Raw genomic sequence first — 20,055 nt, 5'->3', positions numbered from 1 at the left:
TTTCCCTGGCCTCACGGCCCGGGTGCGACAGCACTCCCTCTGGCGTGCTGGCGCCTGCGATTGTTATTCTTCGCAGCATTTCTCCAATTAAGACGTATTGCAACGTCTTCCTCTAAACCATAGTTCCTATCCTGGAGAGCTATGATCTATCGTGCAGTGTTGTTTCGAACTGAGTCCTGTCTATAGAAACAGGTCGCAGTTCCCACCGCTTCCATAAATTTCCTGTAGTTGAACTCCGGGAAGTGGAATTTCAACAACTTGAGTGTCTCGCGATGAATTTAAAGTTCATGTGAGATAACCATTGGGATTATAGTCTGGTTAGGGTCAGGCAATTTATGCTTTCTAACCTTTTCTGCAAATTTCGCGTCCATATTCTCTTGCGAAGTAAACGTGACATCTAGGTCTACTGTCAGGATTTTACTTACAATGATTCTGAAGTCCGGATAAAACTTTCCTTCAGGAGCTTATTGACGTGTTATTTCACGGGGCTCGTACTTCGCTAGGCAGTTCATCGCGGCTGAGACAGCCTTGTTGTGTCTAACTATTCGGATTCCGCTATTTCTATTGCATTTTTGGTCGTGATCTCCAATCTTAGGGGTACCGCATAGCGTACACAAATGGGTTTTACTGGGTGTCGCTACCGGGCCGAAAGCCGAGTTCAAGAGATACTGGACAGACTGTCCAGGGAGCCTGGTGGCTCCTAAGATGCAGGGGAAAATCATCGGGCGTCCAGGATCTGGATCGTCCGGAACGAGTTCTTTGATTTTCTCCCTGATATTTCTAAAGACGCAGTGATTGTTCTCATGGAATTCATCGCGTGCTGCGGTCATGAGTGGGTAGAAGCGACCAGGTGTGATCACGTTCATTCCACCCCGGATCTAGCTATCCAATAGAGTTTCAATCTTTATGCTTAGTCCCGCTATCAGCGAGGTGGTGGCAACAAGGCTGTCGTCTATCTTCGTATATCCGGCTTCCTAGTCATCCGTGACGTCCACAAGTGGGCCATAGTTGACTGAGGGAACAATACATTGTACAAACATCTGGAACCGTTATTGGGTGGTCCCGAGCTTCGATTGCTCGAGGATTAGGAAGGCATCCTGAGCGGTTTGGAGCAAGTGATCTGTTAACGGTATCGGTTTGTCCTTAAATTCTTACCCAACGAATTTAATCGCTTGGGTGGGGGAGGCTGTTATGCATTTCTCCACAGACAGGGTTAGCCCGTAGTCTGCAAAGACGCTTTCACAGTCTTTGAGGTTTACTCCTGAATCGTGACCTATCAGGACATCGTCCGCGTACGATGCGATAACCTTGTATTTGCCTGCGAGCCGATCTAGGATCGGGCGCATTACAACACAGAATAGCATCATGGACAATGGATCCCCTTGGGGGACGCCGGTGCCTAGCCTTTCCAACCCCTCCGCATTCCGCGCCATCAAAAAGGCTTGGATGTATTGGTTGGTTTCCGGTGCTAGGCCGGCTTTCACGAGTTCTTCTTCGATTACTTTATGAGGTACGGCGTTAAAGGCGTTTCGTACGTCAAGGGAAGTAAGGGTGAGCCCATTCTTAAGCATGATATTAGCTTAATATTTGGCTCTGAGGAGAGCGTTTTTGGTAAAGGCGAATTGATAATTGCCTAGGGTTAGTTGCTGCTTCATCTTCTCTGCCAGTGCTTTGTGCAGGACTTATAGGAATAACTCCTGTATGCAAATCGGTCTAAACTTGGTCGCGTTCTTTGGGATGAAGATTATCCGGTATTCGAATAGTCTCCTAGTCTTGTTCACTAGGGATGGTGTATCAAGTATTAGTTTGTATACCTTCGCAAGAATGTTTGAGATGTGATGAGACTTCTCAAGTTCTTTCAGGTGGGCTGGAAGAATGCCACTCGGGCCGCCTGCTTTGCCATCCCGGTACTATAGGATTATCTTCGTAATCTCTTCTGCCGTTGGCGCTTGCAGCGCTGTTCTTACTGATCCCTACCGCGATGCCGATTCATATTCGGGTTTCCGGTTTTCCTAAAATAACTCTCTAACCAGGTCCGGTCTGGAGCTGGCGTTTTCTGGGGATAGGTTCTACTTGTTCTAATTTTCCTTAATAAGGTTCCATGCCTTTCCAGTCTGTCCTCTCTAAAAGCAGAAATCTATCTATTTTTGATTGGTATCGCGTCTGGTGTTACATGCCTGTTTTCTTCTGAATGCGCCTATGAATTAGTTAAAGGCGTCTAGGATGTCAGCTCCGTTTTCAATCTCCAGTTTCATCTGGATAAAACGTAATGCTAAATTCTTCTTGTCCGTAGCGCAACCTAAAGGAGATAGGTTGATCGTCGCTTCCGGTGGAAGTCCTATTTTGGGTGCAGTTATTTATTCTGCTATACTCTTCGCTCTTGCCGCCTTGGCGGCCGATGCTTTTGCCAGCTATTCCTCTAGTTCGAGGCTATAGACATCTCTATTTCTTACTAGCAATTGGGCAGCTTCGTTTGTCATTCCTTACTTGTTCTTGCATTTTCCATCCATTAGGTGGAGCATGACATTTAATTTCTTCGTAAAAGGGTGATTACAGATTCCACAGTAGAATCTGAAGAGTTTGGGGTCTTCGTAAACTTCTTTGTATCTAAGTAGCGGGAACTTTATATCGTGCTATCCGCCTCTCGTGAGCGCGTGATGTCTCAGCAGGCTCGTGGGGTCGGACGACGCGAAGGTGCATGCCTGACATTCAAAAGGCTTGTCAGGGTTCCTTGGTCTAGCGTGTTCGTTACTTTCTGTTGTGCTTGGGGCACGTGTCTCAGGAATAAGTCTTGTCTGAGATCTCGTCTCGTGGACGATACCATACCGGGTGATTGAATTCAGTTGAGGTCTGACTCTGGGCTCTACCGGTATGTTTTGTGAGGGTAGCCTGGGAATTGGTGGGTCTATCCCGTAGTCCGGAGCATCTGGGGGATCCGGGCGAGGCGGGGCCTCGCTTTCCTCTTAGCTCTCTGGTTAGAGGCTAGGTTAATCGGTTGGGGCCCCTTCTTAACTGGCAACCTATGAGGAGGGCGGTTGTTCAGTCACTTCCGCTGCGTTAGGGGCAGCTAGACTAGCTACCTCCTAAGCTTACTCGTCTTGGCAGTTAACGAGCGCAGCTGTAGTTTCCCCGTGAATTTGTGTGGAAGGGAATTGCGCGCGATTCTGAGTGTCGGCAGCCGAAGTGTCCGGAGCACCTTGCGGGGCTCTTTCTTCTTCTCTTGCTTTCACGAAGCTCATGATAGATTTATTGGTCTTATCTGAGAGCACAGGAGCCTCCCGGCTTGCCTGGCCCTGCTTGAACAGTCTCACGCTTGAAACTTATGTGAAGGGGGAATATGTCAAAGTCGAGGGGTCACCATTAGACGTTGGAGGTGCCTAATGCTTCTTCATGGTAGAAGAAATGTGACTAGCGATCGACTGGGGTTGGGGTTGGGGTAGAGCAGGTGCCTGTTTGAACAGGCTTCTAATACGAATTTATTAGGCGGTGAGAGCAACAGGGTCTACACTATCGCTAGTGTTCTCCGAGTCTGTCGCCTTTCCAAAACCTTTTCCCTTTCCTTTTCCAGACATTGTTGATAGCACCCTCACTCCTGCATTATGAGGTTGGTGATGAAACCAGCTATCGGTTCGCGAACCCATACTTATATATGCTATATAAAATATATATGTTGGGGCGGGGGCGGGAGCGAGTTTTAATATGAATAATATATAGTTATAGTGACGAAAGTGGTTGCGGTGTGCGAATATAGGTATAAGTATATATAGATGCATATAGGGATTTATGGAATATAGGTATGTATGTTATATGTGATGTATACAAATATCTATCTACTAAATTTACCGTGTTCAATATGCAGAACTGCAGACTCATTTTCACCGGAACTCCATATCTCGGCCCCGTAGGCCCCATATGGGCGCGGGGCGCGGGGCACGGCAGGCAGGCCATCTAAGATGATCTCGCGCCGTGCCATGCATCGGGTGTCATCTCGCGCCATCGCACGCCGCCCAAGCAAGTGCGTGCCACGCCGGGCGAGACCGGGCGGTACTGCCAGCCTCCGGACGAGCTCCTGCGGACGTCCGGGAAGGGCAAGGGCAAGGGCAAACCGGGCGAGTTCTCTCCTCTGGTGGGGACGAGGTGGACGACGGCCCACTTCGCCATTATGAGCATATGAATACCGTGTGGGGTGGTAGAGGAACCTCGCACATATAGTGGCTATAGGCCATATATGTATTATTTATATACGCCCACGCGTATTTATGTGCAGAATGCTGTTTTGGCGGGAGGCGTAATTTGCTACTATTATACCATACTCGGGCAGTATGGTACTTTGCGGGGAGCGGGAATACTCACTATAATACCGTATATATGCCCTATCATACTTCGCGGGAAAGGGAAAATCCCCTTTATTATATTGCCTATTCCCACTTTAACATATCGGAAGGGACACCAACATTACATTATTATACGCTGCATGCCAACCGACGTTGGGAAAAGGCAAGGGCAAGGGCTTCGGCAAGGCCCCCTTGACATCCCGCCCATGGGAAACCAGCCGAGTGGAAGGGAGCCATGAAGGATTATGATTATAATGTTGCATATGTGAAGTATGGCATTTGGGCGGGAGCCGTAATTTGGTACTATTATACCATACTCGGGCAGTATGGTACTTTGCGGGAATCGTGAGTCCTTAGTATTATATTATTTATATACACTATCATACTTGCGGGAAGCCCGAATGAGTATTATTATATTACATATATGCACTATGGCACTGTGCAGGAAGTACGCCACCCCACTAGACACGGAAGCCCTATGCACCACACGCTCACACAACGAGTACCACAAGAATAGCATCACTCAGATCCCGAAGCCGTAGAGCGTCTTGCCCTGGCGCTTCAGCGCGTACACCACGTCCTGCGACGTCACCGTCTTGCGCTGCGCGTGCTCAGTGTAGGTCAGCGAGTCCCTGATGACCACGTCCAGGAACGCCTTCAGCACCTCGCGCGTCTGGGGGTAGATCGTGGACGAGATCCTCTTCACGCCACCTCTGCGCGCCAACCTGCGTATGGCAGGCTTGGTGATGCCTGTGAGTGCATCCTTCTCGGATTTGTGTCTTTTCGCCTTTCCAAAACCTTTTCCCTTTCCTTTTCCAGACATTGTTGATAGCACCCTCACTCCTGCATTATGAGGTTGGTGATGAAACCAGCTATCGGTTCGCGAACCCATACTTATATATGCTATATAAAATATATATGTTGGGGCGGGGGCGGGAGCGAGTTTTAATATGAATAATATATAGTTATAGTGACGAAAGTGGTTGCGGTGTGCGAATATAGGTATAAGTATATATAGATGCATATAGGGATTTATGGAATATAGGTATGTATGTTATATGTGATGTATACAAATATCTATCTACTAAATTTACCGTGTTCAATATGCAGAACTGCAGACTCATTTTCACCGGAACTCCATATCTCGGCCCCGTAGGCCCCATATGGGCGCGGGGCGCGGGGCACGGCAGGCAGGCCATCTAAGATGATCTCGCGCCGTGCCATGCATCGGGTGTCATCTCGCGCCATCGCACGCCGCCCAAGCAAGTGCGTGCCACGCCGGGCGAGACCGGGCGGTACTGCCAGCCTCCGGACGAGCTCCTGCGGACGTCCGGGAAGGGCAAGGGCAAGGGCAAACCGGGCGAGTTCTCTCCTCTGGTGGGGACGAGGTGGACGACGGCCCACTTCGCCATTATGAGCATATGAATACCGTGTGGGGTGGTAGAGGAACCTCGCACATATAGTGGCTATAGGCCATATATGTATTATTTATATACGCCCACGCGTATTTATGTGCAGAATGCTGTTTTGGCGGGAGGCGTAATTTGCTACTATTATACCATACTCGGGCAGTATGGTACTTTGCGGGGAGCGGGAATACTCACTATAATACCGTATATATGCCCTATCATACTTCGCGGGAAAGGGAAAATCCCCTTTATTATATTGCCTATTCCCACTTTAACATATCGGAAGGGACACCAACATTACATTATTATACGCTGCATGCCAACCGACGTTGGGAAAAGGCAAGGGCAAGGGCTTCGGCAAGGCCCCCTTGACATCCCGCCCATGGGAAACCAGCCGAGTGGAAGGGAGCCATGAAGGATTATGATTATAATGTTGCATATGTGAAGTATGGCATTTGGGCGGGAGCCGTAATTTGGTACTATTATACCATACTCGGGCAGTATGGTACTTTGCGGGAATCGTGAGTCCTTAGTATTATATTATTTATATACACTATCATACTTGCGGGAAGCCCGAATGAGTATTATTATATTACATATATGCACTATGGCACTGTGCAGGAAGTACGCCACCCCACTAGACACGGAAGCCCTATGCACCACACGCTCACACAACGAGTACCACAAGAATAGCATCACTCAGATCCCGAAGCCGTAGAGCGTCTTGCCCTGGCGCTTCAGCGCGTACACCACGTCCTGCGACGTCACCGTCTTGCGCTGCGCGTGCTCAGTGTAGGTCAGCGAGTCCCTGATGACCACGTCCAGGAACGCCTTCAGCACCTCGCGCGTCTGGGGGTAGATCGTGGACGAGATCCTCTTCACGCCACCTCTGCGCGCCAACCTGCGTATGGCAGGCTTGGTGATGCCTGTGAGTGCATCCTTCTCGGATTTGTGTCTTTTCGCCTTTCCAAAACCTTTTCCCTTTCCTTTTCCAGACATTGTTGATAGCACCCTCACTCCTGCATTATGAGGTTGGTGATGAAACCAGCTATCGGTTCGCGAACCCATACTTATATATGCTATATAAAATATATATGTTGGGGCGGGGGCGGGAGCGAGTTTTAATATGAATAATATATAGTTATAGTGACGAAAGTGGTTGCGGTGTGCGAATATAGGTATAAGTATATATAGATGCATATAGGGATTTATGGAATATAGGTATGTATGTTATATGTGATGTATACAAATATCTATCTACTAAATTTACCGTGTTCAATATGCAGAACTGCAGACTCATTTTCACCGGAACTCCATATCTCGGCCCCGTAGGCCCCATATGGGCGCGGGGCGCGGGGCACGGCAGGCAGGCCATCTAAGATGATCTCGCGCCGTGCCATGCATCGGGTGTCATCTCGCGCCATCGCACGCCGCCCAAGCAAGTGCGTGCCACGCCGGGCGAGACCGGGCGGTACTGCCAGCCTCCGGACGAGCTCCTGCGGACGTCCGGGAAGGGCAAGGGCAAGGGCAAACCGGGCGAGTTCTCTCCTCTGGTGGGGACGAGGTGGACGACGGCCCACTTCGCCATTATGAGCATATGAATACCGTGTGGGGTGGTAGAGGAACCTCGCACATATAGTGGCTATAGGCCATATATGTATTATTTATATACGCCCACGCGTATTTATGTGCAGAATGCTGTTTTGGCGGGAGGCGTAATTTGCTACTATTATACCATACTCGGGCAGTATGGTACTTTGCGGGGAGCGGGAATACTCACTATAATACCGTATATATGCCCTATCATACTTCGCGGGAAAGGGAAAATCCCCTTTATTATATTGCCTATTCCCACTTTAACATATCGGAAGGGACACCAACATTACATTATTATACGCTGCATGCCAACCGACGTTGGGAAAAGGCAAGGGCAAGGGCTTCGGCAAGGCCCCCTTGACATCCCGCCCATGGGAAACCAGCCGAGTGGAAGGGAGCCATGAAGGATTATGATTATAATGTTGCATATGTGAAGTATGGCATTTGGGCGGGAGCCGTAATTTGGTACTATTATACCATACTCGGGCAGTATGGTACTTTGCGGGAATCGTGAGTCCTTAGTATTATATTATTTATATACACTATCATACTTGCGGGAAGCCCGAATGAGTATTATTATATTACATATATGCACTATGGCACTGTGCAGGAAGTACGCCACCCCACTAGACACGGAAGCCCTATGCACCACACGCTCACACAACGAGTACCACAAGAATAGCATCACTCAGATCCCGAAGCCGTAGAGCGTCTTGCCCTGGCGCTTCAGCGCGTACACCACGTCCTGCGACGTCACCGTCTTGCGCTGCGCGTGCTCAGTGTAGGTCAGCGAGTCCCTGATGACCACGTCCAGGAACGCCTTCAGCACCTCGCGCGTCTGGGGGTAGATCGTGGACGAGATCCTCTTCACGCCACCTCTGCGCGCCAACCTGCGTATGGCAGGCTTGGTGATGCCTGTGAGTGCATCCTTCTCGGATTTGTGTCTTTTCGCCTTTCCAAAACCTTTTCCCTTTCCTTTTCCAGACATTGTTGATAGCACCCTCACTCCTGCATTATGAGGTTGGTGATGAAACCAGCTATCGGTTCGCGAACCCATACTTATATATGCTATATAAAATATATATGTTGGGGCGGGGGCGGGAGCGAGTTTTAATATGAATAATATATAGTTATAGTGACGAAAGTGGTTGCGGTGTGCGAATATAGGTATAAGTATATATAGATGCATATAGGGATTTATGGAATATAGGTATGTATGTTATATGTGATGTATACAAATATCTATCTACTAAATTTACCGTGTTCAATATGCAGAACTGCAGACTCATTTTCACCGGAACTCCATATCTCGGCCCCGTAGGCCCCATATGGGCGCGGGGCGCGGGGCACGGCAGGCAGGCCATCTAAGATGATCTCGCGCCGTGCCATGCATCGGGTGTCATCTCGCGCCATCGCACGCCGCCCAAGCAAGTGCGTGCCACGCCGGGCGAGACCGGGCGGTACTGCCAGCCTCCGGACGAGCTCCTGCGGACGTCCGGGAAGGGCAAGGGCAAGGGCAAACCGGGCGAGTTCTCTCCTCTGGTGGGGACGAGGTGGACGACGGCCCACTTCGCCATTATGAGCATATGAATACCGTGTGGGGTGGTAGAGGAACCTCGCACATATAGTGGCTATAGGCCATATATGTATTATTTATATACGCCCACGCGTATTTATGTGCAGAATGCTGTTTTGGCGGGAGGCGTAATTTGCTACTATTATACCATACTCGGGCAGTATGGTACTTTGCGGGGAGCGGGAATACTCACTATAATACCGTATATATGCCCTATCATACTTCGCGGGAAAGGGAAAATCCCCTTTATTATATTGCCTATTCCCACTTTAACATATCGGAAGGGACACCAACATTACATTATTATACGCTGCATGCCAACCGACGTTGGGAAAAGGCAAGGGCAAGGGCTTCGGCAAGGCCCCCTTGACATCCCGCCCATGGGAAACCAGCCGAGTGGAAGGGAGCCATGAAGGATTATGATTATAATGTTGCATATGTGAAGTATGGCATTTGGGCGGGAGCCGTAATTTGGTACTATTATACCATACTCGGGCAGTATGGTACTTTGCGGGAATCGTGAGTCCTTAGTATTATATTATTTATATACACTATCATACTTGCGGGAAGCCCGAATGAGTATTATTATATTACATATATGCACTATGGCACTGTGCAGGAAGTACGCCACCCCACTAGACACGGAAGCCCTATGCACCACACGCTCACACAACGAGTACCACAAGAATAGCATCACTCAGATCCCGAAGCCGTAGAGCGTCTTGCCCTGGCGCTTCAGCGCGTACACCACGTCCTGCGACGTCACCGTCTTGCGCTGCGCGTGCTCAGTGTAGGTCAGCGAGTCCCTGATGACCACGTCCAGGAACGCCTTCAGCACCTCGCGCGTCTGGGGGTAGATCGTGGACGAGATCCTCTTCACGCCACCTCTGCGCGCCAACCTGCGTATGGCAGGCTTGGTGATGCCTGTGAGTGCATCCTTCTCGGATTTGTTTTTTTTTTTTTTTTTTTTTTTTTTTTTTTGTAAAAGATCACTCGAGTACTGCCATTCCTCATTGCGTATATGGGATCTTTACTGCCCCTGTCGGGGGGGGTTTTCTTGTTTTCCCTGGCCTCACGGCCCGGGTGCGACAGCACTCCCTCTGGCGTGCTGGCGCCTGCGATTGTTATTCTTCGCAGCATTTCTCCAATTAAGACGTATTGCAACGTCTTCCTCTAAACCATAGTTCCTATCCTGGAGAGCTATGATCTATCGTGCAGTGTTGTTTCGAACTGAGTCCTGTCTATAGAAACAGGTCGCAGTTCCCACCGCTTCCATAAATTTCCTGTAGTTGAACTCCGGGAAGTGGAATTTCAACAACTTGAGTGTCTCGCGATGAATTTAAAGTTCATGTGAGATAACCATTGGGATTATAGTCTGGTTAGGGTCAGGCAATTTATGCTTTCTAACCTTTTCTGCAAATTTCGCGTCCATATTCTCTTGCGAAGTAAACGTGACATCTAGGTCTACTGTCAGGATTTTACTTACAATGATTCTGAAGTCCGGATAAAACTTTCCTTCAGGAGCTTATTGACGTGTTATTTCACGGGGCTCGTACTTCGCTAGGCAGTTCATCGCGGCTGAGACAGCCTTGTTGTGTCTAACTATTCGGATTCCGCTATTTCTATTGCATTTTTGGTCGTGATCTCCAATCTTAGGGGTACCGCATAGCGTACACAAATGGGTTTTACTGGGTGTCGCTACCGGGCCGAAAGCCGAGTTCAAGAGATACTGGACAGACTGTCCAGGGAGCCTGGTGGCTCCTAAGATGCAGGGGAAAATCATCGGGCGTCCAGGATCTGGATCGTCCGGAACGAGTTCTTTGATTTTCTCCCTGATATTTCTAAAGACGCAGTGATTGTTCTCATGGAATTCATCGCGTGCTGCGGTCATGAGTGGGTAGAAGCGACCAGGTGTGATCACGTTCATTCCACCCCGGATCTAGCTATCCAATAGAGTTTCAATCTTTATGCTTAGTCCCGCTATCAGCGAGGTGGTGGCAACAAGGCTGTCGTCTATCTTCGTATATCCGGCTTCCTAGTCATCCGTGACGTCCACAAGTGGGCCATAGTTGACTGAGGGAACAATACATTGTACAAACATCTGGAACCGTTATTGGGTGGTCCCGAGCTTCGATTGCTCGAGGAGTAGGAAGGCATCCTGAGCGGTTTGGAGCAAGTGATCTGTTAACGGTATCGGTTTGTCCTTAAATTCTTACCCAACGAATTTAATCGCTTGGGTGGGGGAGGCTGTTATGCATTTCTCCACAGACAGGGTTAGCCCGTAGTCTGCAAAGACGCTTTCACAGTCTTTGAGGTTTACTCCTGAATCGTGACCTATCAGGACATCGTCCGCGTACGATGCGATAACCTTGTATTTGCCTGCGAGCCGATCTAGGATCGGGCGCATTACAACACAGAATAGCATCATGGACAATGGATCCCCTTGGGGGACGCCGGTGCCTAGCCTTTCCAACCCCTCCGCATTCCGCGCCATCAAAAAGGCTTGGATGTATTGGTTGGTTTCCGGTGCTAGGCCGGCTTTCACGAGTTCTTCTTCGATTACTTTATGAGGTACGGCGTTAAAGGCGTTTCGTACGTCAAGGGAAGTAAGGGTGAGCCCATTCTTAAGCATGATATTAGCTTAATATTTGGCTCTGAGGAGAGCGTTTTTGGTAAAGGCGAATTGATAATTGCCTAGGGTTAGTTGCTGCTTCATCTTCTCTGCCAGTGCTTTGTGCAGGACTTATAGGAATAACTCCTGTATGCAAATCGGTCTAAACTTGGTCGCGTTCTTTGGGATGAAGATTATCCGGTATTCGAATAGTCTCCTAGTCTTGTTCACTAGGGATGGTGTATCAAGTATTAGTTTGTATACCTTCGCAAGAATGTTTGAGATGTGATGAGACTTCTCAAGTTCTTTCAGGTGGGCTGGAAGAATGCCACTCGGGCCGCCTGCTTTGCCATCCCGGTACTATAGGATTATCTTCGTAATCTCTTCTGCCGTTGGCGCTTGCAGCGCTGTTCTTACTGATCCCTACCGCGATGCCGATTCATATTCGGGTTTCCGGTTTTCCTAAAATAACTCTCTAACCAGGTCCGGTCTGGAGCTGGCGTTTTCTGGGGATAGGTTCTACTTGTTCTAATTTTCCTTAATAAGGTTCCATGCCTTTCCAGTCTGTCCTCTCTAAAAGCAGAAATCTATCTATTTTTGATTGGTATCGCGTCTGGTGTTACATGCCTGTTTTCTTCTGAATGCGCCTATGAATTAGTTAAAGGCGTCTAGGATGTCAGCTCCGTTTTCAATCTCCAGTTTCATCTGGATAAAACGTAATGCTAAATTCTTCTTGTCCGTAGCGCAACCTAAAGGAGATAGGTTGATCGTCGCTTCCGGTGGAAGTCCTATTTTGGGTGCAGTTATTTATTCTGCTATACTCTTCGCTCTTGCCGCCTTGGCGGCCGATGCTTTTGCCAGCTATTCCTCTAGTTCGAGGCTATAGACATCTCTATTTCTTACTAGCAATTGGGCAGCTTCGTTTGTCATTCCTTACTTGTTCTTGCATTTTCCATCCATTAGGTGGAGCATGACATTTAATTTCTTCGTAAAAGGGTGATTACAGATTCCACAGTAGAATCTGAAGAGTTTGGGGTCTTCGTAAACTTCTTTGTATCTAAGTAGCGGGAACTTTATATCGTGCTATCCGCCTCTCGTGAGCGCGTGATGTCTCAGCAGGCTCGTGGGGTCGGACGACGCGAAGGTGCATGCCTGACATTCAAAAGGCTTGTCAGGGTTCCTTGGTCTAGCGTGTTCGTTACTTTCTGTTGTGCTTGGGGCACGTGTCTCAGGAATAAGTCTTGTCTGAGATCTCGTCTCGTGGACGATACCATACCGGGTGATTGAATTCAGTTGAGGTCTGACTCTGGGCTCTACCGGTATGTTTTGTGAGGGTAGCCTGGGAATTGGTGGGTCTATCCCGTAGTCCGGAGCATCTGGGGGATCCGGGCGAGGCGGGGCCTCGCTTTCCTCTTAGCTCTCTGGTTAGAGGCTAGGTTAATCGGTTGGGGCCCCTTCTTAACTGGCAACCTATGAGGAGGGCGGTTGTTCAGTCACTTCCGCTGCGTTAGGGGCAGCTAGACTAGCTACCTCCTAAGCTTACTCGTCTTGGCAGTTAACGAGCGCAGCTGTAGTTTCCCCGTGAATTTGTGTGGAAGGGAATTGCGCGCGATTCTGAGTGTCGGCAGCCGAAGTGTCCGGAGCACCTTGCGGGGCTCTTTCTTCTTCTCTTGCTTTCACGAAGCTCATGATAGATTTATTGGTCTTATCTGAGAGCACAGGAGCCTCCCGGCTTGCCTGGCCCTGCTTGAACAGTCTCACGCTTGAAACTTATGTGAAGGGGGAATATGTCAAAGTCGAGGGGTCACCATTAGACGTTGGAGGTGCCTATTGCTTCTTCATGGTAGAAGAAATGTGACTAGCGATCGACTGGGGTTGGGGTTGGGGTAGAGCAGGTGCCTGTTTGAACAGGCTTCTAATACGAATTTATTAGGCGGTGAGAGCAACAGGGTCTACACTATCGCTAGTGTTCTCCGAGTCTGTCGCCTTTCCAAAACCTTTTCCCTTTCCTTTTCCAGACATTGTTGATAGCACCCTCACTCCTGCATTATGAGGTTGGTGATGAAACCAGCTATCGGTTCGCGAACCCATACTTATATATGCTATATAAAATATATATGTTGGGGCGGGGGCGGGAGCGAGTTTTAATATGAATAATATATAGTTATAGTGACGAAAGTAGTTGCGGTGTGCGAATATAGGTATAAGTATATATAGATGCATATAGGGATTTATGGAATATAGGTATGTATGTTATATGTGATGTATACAAATATCTATCTACTAAATTTACCGTGTTCAATATGCAGAACTGCAGACTCATTTTCACCGGAACTCCATATCTCGGCCCCGTAGGCCCCATATGGGCGCGGGGCGCGGGGCACGGCAGGCAGGCCATCTAAGATGATCTCGCGCCGTGCCATGCATCGGGTGTCATCTCGCGCCATCGCACGCCGCCCAAGCAAGTGCGTGCCACGCCGGGCGAGACCGGGCGGTACTGCCAGCCTCCGGACGAGCTCCTGCGGACGTCCGGGAAGGGCAAGGGCAAGGGCAAACCGGGCGAGTTCTCTCCTCTGGTGGGGACGAGGTGGACGACGGCCCACTTCGCCATTATGAGCATATGAATACCGTGTGGGGTGGTAGAGGAACCTCGCACATATAGTGGCTATAGGCCATATATGTATTATTTATATACGCCCACGCGTATTTATGTGCAGAATGCTGTTTTGGCGGGAGGCGTAATTTGCTACTATTATACCATACTCGGGCAGTATGGTACTTTGCGGGGAGCGGGAATACTCACTATAATACCGTATATATGCCCTATCATACTTCGCGGGAAAGGGCAAATCCCCTTTATTATATTGCCTATTCCCACTTTAACATATCGGAAGGGACACCAACATTACATTATTATACGCTGCATGCCAACCGACGTTGGGAAAAGGCAAGGGCAAGGGCTTCGGCAAGGCCCCCTTGACATCCCGCCCATGGGAAACCAGCCGAGTGGAAGGGAGCCATGAAGGATTATGATTATAATGTTGCATATGTGAAGTATGGCATTTGGGCGGGAGCCGTAATTTGGTACTATTATACCATACTCGGGCAGTATGGTACTTTGCGGGAATCGTGAGTCCTTAGTATTATATTATTTATATACACTATCATACTTGCGGGAAGCCCGAATGAGTATTATTATATTACATATATGCACTATGGCACTGTGCAGGAAGTACGCCACCCCACTAGACACGGAAGCCCTATGCACCACACGCTCACACAACGAGTACCACAAGAATAGCATCACTCAGATCCCGAAGCCGTAGAGCGTCTTGCCCTGGCGCTTCAGCGCGTACACCACGTCCTGCGACGTCACCGTCTTAGCATATACAGAGATAACTAGTGCCGTGACAAATAGTACTATTATACAGTTTTGCTTTAGTATGATAATTGATTATTTTTAACTTATGGATTGCAAGGTGATGAAATAAAATATCATAAAATTATGAGTTTAAGGTTAGAATAAGGTTATAAATTCTGATAATATAAGCTCTATATGCTTTAATAAGATTATCATGAAGTATTGTTAATCAGGTTCGCTTTAAATAAATTATAATACTTATTAATTATTAAATATATAATAAATTTAAATGTATTTTTATAATGCAGTAAAATGTAGATATCTAGAAGGTATAATAAGAATAAATATTAGCTCTAAAGAAGCAAATAATTTTATAAAATAATAAAATAAAATCGTTAGAATAGAATTATGATAAGGTTTCTTTAGATAATATCTCATTAAATGAGTAAGTGTCTACTTTGAAATAGTAAATTGATTTATTAAGAAAAGATTAGTAGTCAATTTCTCTTAATTTCCCTTCAGAACTATCTATTTTAAGTGAAAATTAATATACAAAATTAGAAGAAGGGCTTAAATCAGCTCTTAATTAAATAATATTGTTTAAAGAACTTTTAATCAGAAAGGAATAATAAATAGCTTAATTATAGTAGTAATAAATTGATGGTAATTTATTAACTAAATATATTCGATTAAATGAAAATATTAAAATTACTAATTTTATTTAAAGCATATAACATCTATCCGATTCATAGATTAAGTTTTAATATAGTCTATAAGATTTATTATTTAACCACTAATTGTTATTAATTTCTAGTTATTTCAAGAATTTATTCATTAATAAAATAACATTTATTAAAAAGAATGAATAACAACTTGATATTACTGCCTTTGATTACTCACTTTTTACATCATTTTTAGTTTATTCCTTTGTTTAGATTAGCGGCATTTAGCAACTAGATTCTCATTATTATTCTTTAAAATAAAAACTAATCAAATTGTCTTAGAATAACTATTAGTATAATTTAACATTGCTATTATCGTAATATTTTTTAGAATTATCTTAAAAAAATCCAATCGAAGTTGAGTATTATAATGATGAGGAACTTCTAGCATCTTTTGATTTTTAATAGTAAATTCTTGATATAATTTTGTAAAGTTTTGCGTCTAATTAAATATTGAAAAATGAAATTTTATACAATAGTATACTCTAGTTTCACTAGTTAAAAGATTAAAAAATCGATATTTCATTATTCCTCATTGAAACTTAATTAGTAATAGAATTTGATTGTTAATAGTTCTAAGAATAGTATGAATAAATTATTTCAAAAACCTAATTAATAAAAGATGATGAGTTTAACATAGTTTAATTTCTTAAATAAGAGGTTATTCGTCTTAAGCTTAAAGTAAGAGGGAAATAACAACAAATTTAACCAGGTATATAATAAAGTCAATTAGGAAAACTTTAGTTAATAAAATAAATTTAATTTTAACCTATGATATAAAATACTATAAAAATTCCATCGGTTAAGAGTAAAGATTTTATATAATATATATTTCTTAGAAGTAAATTTGAGTTAGAGTGAATCATAAAATTTCCAAATATTAACTATTTATTTGTATATAATTTTATTCAATAAGGTGATTTAGTATTTATTATAGTTATTACTCATCAATAAAAAATAATCTTTATAATTCTTAAATGGTTAAGTTTTACTATTTTAGGGCTCTTAGTATATTTGCTTTTAATATATATTCATTGTAGTTATCGTTTTTGCTACTATTGATTAAATTAGAAAAAGTTGTTTGCTTAATAATTCCATTCTCTAAAATCTTTATTTCTTAATTTAAAACATATCCTTTGATATCTTTACAAAAATCTGGTATAAATTTTTGAATTATTTTTATATCAATTAAGTCAGACTTCCAGTTTATAAATGAAGATTAAATAATTGTTAAATTAGATATTTTTTTAATTTTTAATAAATTTTGTACAGTCTATTGAAGGATTGGGTAAAATTTTATGACAACTTCATATATTTAAGGTGTAATCTTGTCTATAAATATCGTTATTATAATAATTATATCAAATGTTGTAAAATTTAAAGTATTAATTTACATAAAGTCTACTTACTAAGGGATAATTTTATTTAGTAAATTAATATTCCCAGTGAGTTCAAATTTAGCTAGATACAATAAATCAGTTAATGATATAGCTTTTCTTATACAATTATGTATTTAGTGGAAATAAATGTAGTTAATAATTTGCTATGAAATATGAATTGATTTATCAGACAAATAATAAGCCATAAGAAAGCTAGTTTTCTATTTTCTCGCTTAAATAATTTGTTCTAAAAGTTTATCTTTCTTATATATGGCGAAAAATAGTTAACCAAAATTTTTATTATGTGCCAAAAAAATATAATCAAATTTTAATATAAACGGTTTTAGTTCTTTTTTATTTTTAGTTGAATTAAGTAATTTTATAGCCAATGATAAATACTGATAAGTTATCAGTGAGTTCATACGTTCACAATCATCAATTAACACAGATAAATTAATCATAATATTCATACTATGCAAAACTTGGGTCAATGTTAGATATAGTTTTGTATTTAATAATTTTAATTTGATGATGTCGAATTCATGATTCACAAAAGAATATATCTTATCAATATAGTTTTAGGGTAGTTTTCCCTATAGCATTAATTATTTTAAATTGTATGCCTATTAAAAACATTATAAAATATTGTTCATTTTTAGGAAAGCCATATAAGAATATAATAATAGATAAATTTCACTTCCAAAAGCATTGATAACCATCAGAACGTTTTTCAAAATATACTATTTATGAGCATCCTAGTCTATTTTTCAACTCAATATACTCCTGATAATTATCAATAATGATTAACTCCCTTTAAAAATCATTTTCAGTTTCACTAATATTTTGCGTTCTTATAACACAATTTTTTAATATTCTATCATAAAAACTTAATCCAAAGCCATAAATTTACTTAACTTTATTACTTTATAACGTACTAATTTGATTACTCGCATCTTAAATGGCTTGTATTATATCTTTTACAGCGTAAACATCTTCCAATGAATTATGAGTACCCTATTGTATATTTCTATTTAAAATTTATTCCGCCAATAATTGTAGTTTCATTTTTCTGGGTCCAAATAGTGTAGCAGTATCAATTATATAGTTTGGTTTTATTTTCAGCAATTTGAGATCGTTATCTAAACCATGCCCACAAATTATATATTTGTGCTTGTCTAACTTGTGCAAAAGTTATTTTTTCACAATTTTATAATTAGGTGCTTTGACTATCAGTTATTTCGTAACACCGCTATATTTAGTTAGGTAGTCTATTATTTTATGCTTAGGCTTGCAATATGAGTTAATTATCACTTTACCAGCTTAGGAAATTACAGATATTTGTGCAATTCTATGTCCCTAAGTGGTCATTACCATTTCTGTATCCATATATACAAGTTTTTTGTTAGGTTTAATATTAGATTAAGTTTTGGGAGTATAATGAAAATTCTACCTGGTAAAGTCATTTGTATTCAAGATAAGATTGTTGAGTGTTAGTGAATGGGAATTCTTTATTGTTTAAAGATATAAACTATCATAAACTACAATTTTTTAAATTTAATTACAACATGTAAATTTTATCTAGTTTTTAACCATTTAAGGCTTTGTATAAGTAAGAATAGATTGAATAAAATGATTAACCTGGTCTAGCTGTATTTTGTTAGTAGGTAATGTTATGTTCATAATTAGTTATATATTATATTATATATTTTAATATGAATTAAATGAATTCATGGTAAGATATATTTTAACAATTGAAATCAACAGTAAATCTAAATGACATAATTAAGGAAACATAGCTGTTTACAAAAAATGATATTTATAGATAAGAGTATGAAAAAATGATAAGTACAATTTTAGAAAAATCAATTAGTAATATTGATTATATTCAATATGAATTTATTTTTCGACTATTGTCTCTGGTTGAAGTAGTATTCCCATAAAATTAGAAGTATAGAGAAAGTGTATAATTTTAAATTAGTATTTTAAGCCAAATTAATGTAAATTAAAAAAATTCATAAATAGTTAAATAAGCATAGCATATTATGAATAAGTACTAATTAAAAGATAAAGAAGAACTATTCAGCTTATCGGTATTATTTTCTGTTTAGTTAAAAATATCTATCACAGGATTAGATATAATGAGAACTAATAGTTTATTAATTTTATAAAGTTAAAGATTATAATTCACATATAAAAGCGGAGTATTGTTTGGATTATATTTATCAAATTAAAATAAAAACATATTGTAAGCTAAATTCACATAAATATTTATCAGAAAAGTATTAATAAAATGTATTGAAACCAATAATTTTTAATTTCTAAATGGTTTTTAACAAATATTATTCATAGAAATCATAAAATTATTATAAATTAAGAAAAATTAATTATCTTAATATATATAACTAATATATGATGAATATTTAAATATCTTAGATTAATTTTAAGATTCTATTTTATCAGATAAAATAACATAGTGTTTAATGGAAATATTTTAGTTATCACGGCAGTAAATATTATCACAGCAGATATAATTTATATGCTTAGTGGAGTATAAGTCTATTCTTTAATTTATTGTAAAGCATAAGCGTAATATATTATTATATCAAATTTCAGTCATCATGTCTTTAATTGAGGATTAACTCAAAAATAATATAGAACTTATTATCTAGCTGCTGTTTTTATTTCCACATCCTTTAGTATCTTAAATTTTAGCATAGATTTTAATAGATGGATGTGCAATTAACTTATAGTTACGGTAACATTTAACTAATATTAAATTTCTTAAATTTGCTCACCTACTACTAAAAGATACAGGTATTTTATATCTTATTTTAAAGCAGCATAATTTTTACAATTTTGATTTATTGGATGAGTTCTTGGCCTTTTTAGGACTAAAAAATTCAAATCAAGATTACATATCACTAATCGATATTATAACTTAATATTAACTAAAATATGAATAGACTTAATAAGAAAGTTATTTAATGTCATTAATTTAATTATATGAGCTCAATGATTAGGTCTACTAGATTAATGATTAACATGGTTATAAAATAATTGAATATGT

At 41.9% G+C, this 20,055-nt stretch overlaps 6 protein-coding genes and 2 pseudogenes across 6 annotated transcripts; all 8 read right to left on the bottom strand. All coding sequences in view use genetic code 6, as the record gives it.

The window, feature by feature from the left end:
- Positions 1 to 11: 11 nt before the first annotated feature.
- SS50377_23221 (Reverse transcriptase (RNA-dependent DNA polymerase)) lies at positions 12 to 3,572 on the bottom strand (the record flags this gene model as incomplete). Its single annotated transcript, XM_067907089.1, has 1 exon — positions 12 to 3,572. The coding sequence occupies one exon, from the start codon at positions 3,570 to 3,572 to the stop codon at positions 12 to 14; it is 3,561 nt and encodes a 1,186-aa protein (XP_067766357.1).
- A 1,285-nt stretch (positions 3,573 to 4,857) lies between these two features.
- On the bottom strand, positions 4,858 to 5,157 carry SS50377_23220 (Histone H4; the record flags this gene model as incomplete). The annotated part of the gene is made up of 1 exon (XM_067907088.1): positions 4,858 to 5,157. The coding sequence occupies one exon, from the start codon at positions 5,155 to 5,157 to the stop codon at positions 4,858 to 4,860; it is 300 nt and encodes a 99-aa protein (XP_067766356.1).
- A 1,285-nt stretch (positions 5,158 to 6,442) lies between these two features.
- Positions 6,443 to 6,742, bottom strand: SS50377_23219 (Histone H4; the record flags this gene model as incomplete). The annotated part of the gene is made up of 1 exon (XM_067907087.1): positions 6,443 to 6,742. The coding sequence occupies one exon, from the start codon at positions 6,740 to 6,742 to the stop codon at positions 6,443 to 6,445; it is 300 nt and encodes a 99-aa protein (XP_067766355.1).
- A 1,285-nt stretch (positions 6,743 to 8,027) lies between these two features.
- Positions 8,028 to 8,327, bottom strand: SS50377_23218 (Histone H4; the record flags this gene model as incomplete). Its single annotated transcript, XM_067907086.1, has 1 exon — positions 8,028 to 8,327. One exon carries the CDS (start codon positions 8,325 to 8,327, stop codon positions 8,028 to 8,030), a length of 300 nt encoding a protein of 99 aa, XP_067766354.1.
- A 1,285-nt stretch (positions 8,328 to 9,612) lies between these two features.
- SS50377_23217 (Histone H4) lies at positions 9,613 to 9,861 on the bottom strand (annotated as a pseudogene).
- A 126-nt stretch (positions 9,862 to 9,987) lies between these two features.
- Positions 9,988 to 13,548, bottom strand: SS50377_23216 (Reverse transcriptase (RNA-dependent DNA polymerase); the record flags this gene model as incomplete). The annotated part of the gene is made up of 1 exon (XM_067907085.1): positions 9,988 to 13,548. The coding sequence occupies one exon, from the start codon at positions 13,546 to 13,548 to the stop codon at positions 9,988 to 9,990; it is 3,561 nt and encodes a 1,186-aa protein (XP_067766353.1).
- Positions 13,549 to 14,833: 1,285 nt separating this feature from the next.
- On the bottom strand, positions 14,834 to 14,908 carry SS50377_23215 (Histone H4; annotated as a pseudogene).
- A 2,773-nt stretch (positions 14,909 to 17,681) lies between these two features.
- SS50377_23214 (Exonuclease family protein) lies at positions 17,682 to 18,581 on the bottom strand (the record flags this gene model as incomplete). The annotated part of the gene is made up of 1 exon (XM_067907084.1): positions 17,682 to 18,581. The coding sequence occupies one exon, from the start codon at positions 18,579 to 18,581 to the stop codon at positions 17,682 to 17,684; it is 900 nt and encodes a 299-aa protein (XP_067766352.1).
- Positions 18,582 to 20,055: the final 1,474 nt, after the last annotated feature.

The sequence above is a fragment of the Spironucleus salmonicida genome, chromosome 3 (genome assembly GCF_000497125.1).
Source record: "Spironucleus salmonicida strain ATCC 50377 chromosome 3, whole genome shotgun sequence".
Lineage (NCBI taxonomy): Eukaryota > Fornicata > Diplomonadida > Hexamitidae > Spironucleus > Spironucleus salmonicida.
Note: the sequence above shows the minus strand (reverse complement) of the source record. Positions and strands in the feature narration are given on the sequence as shown.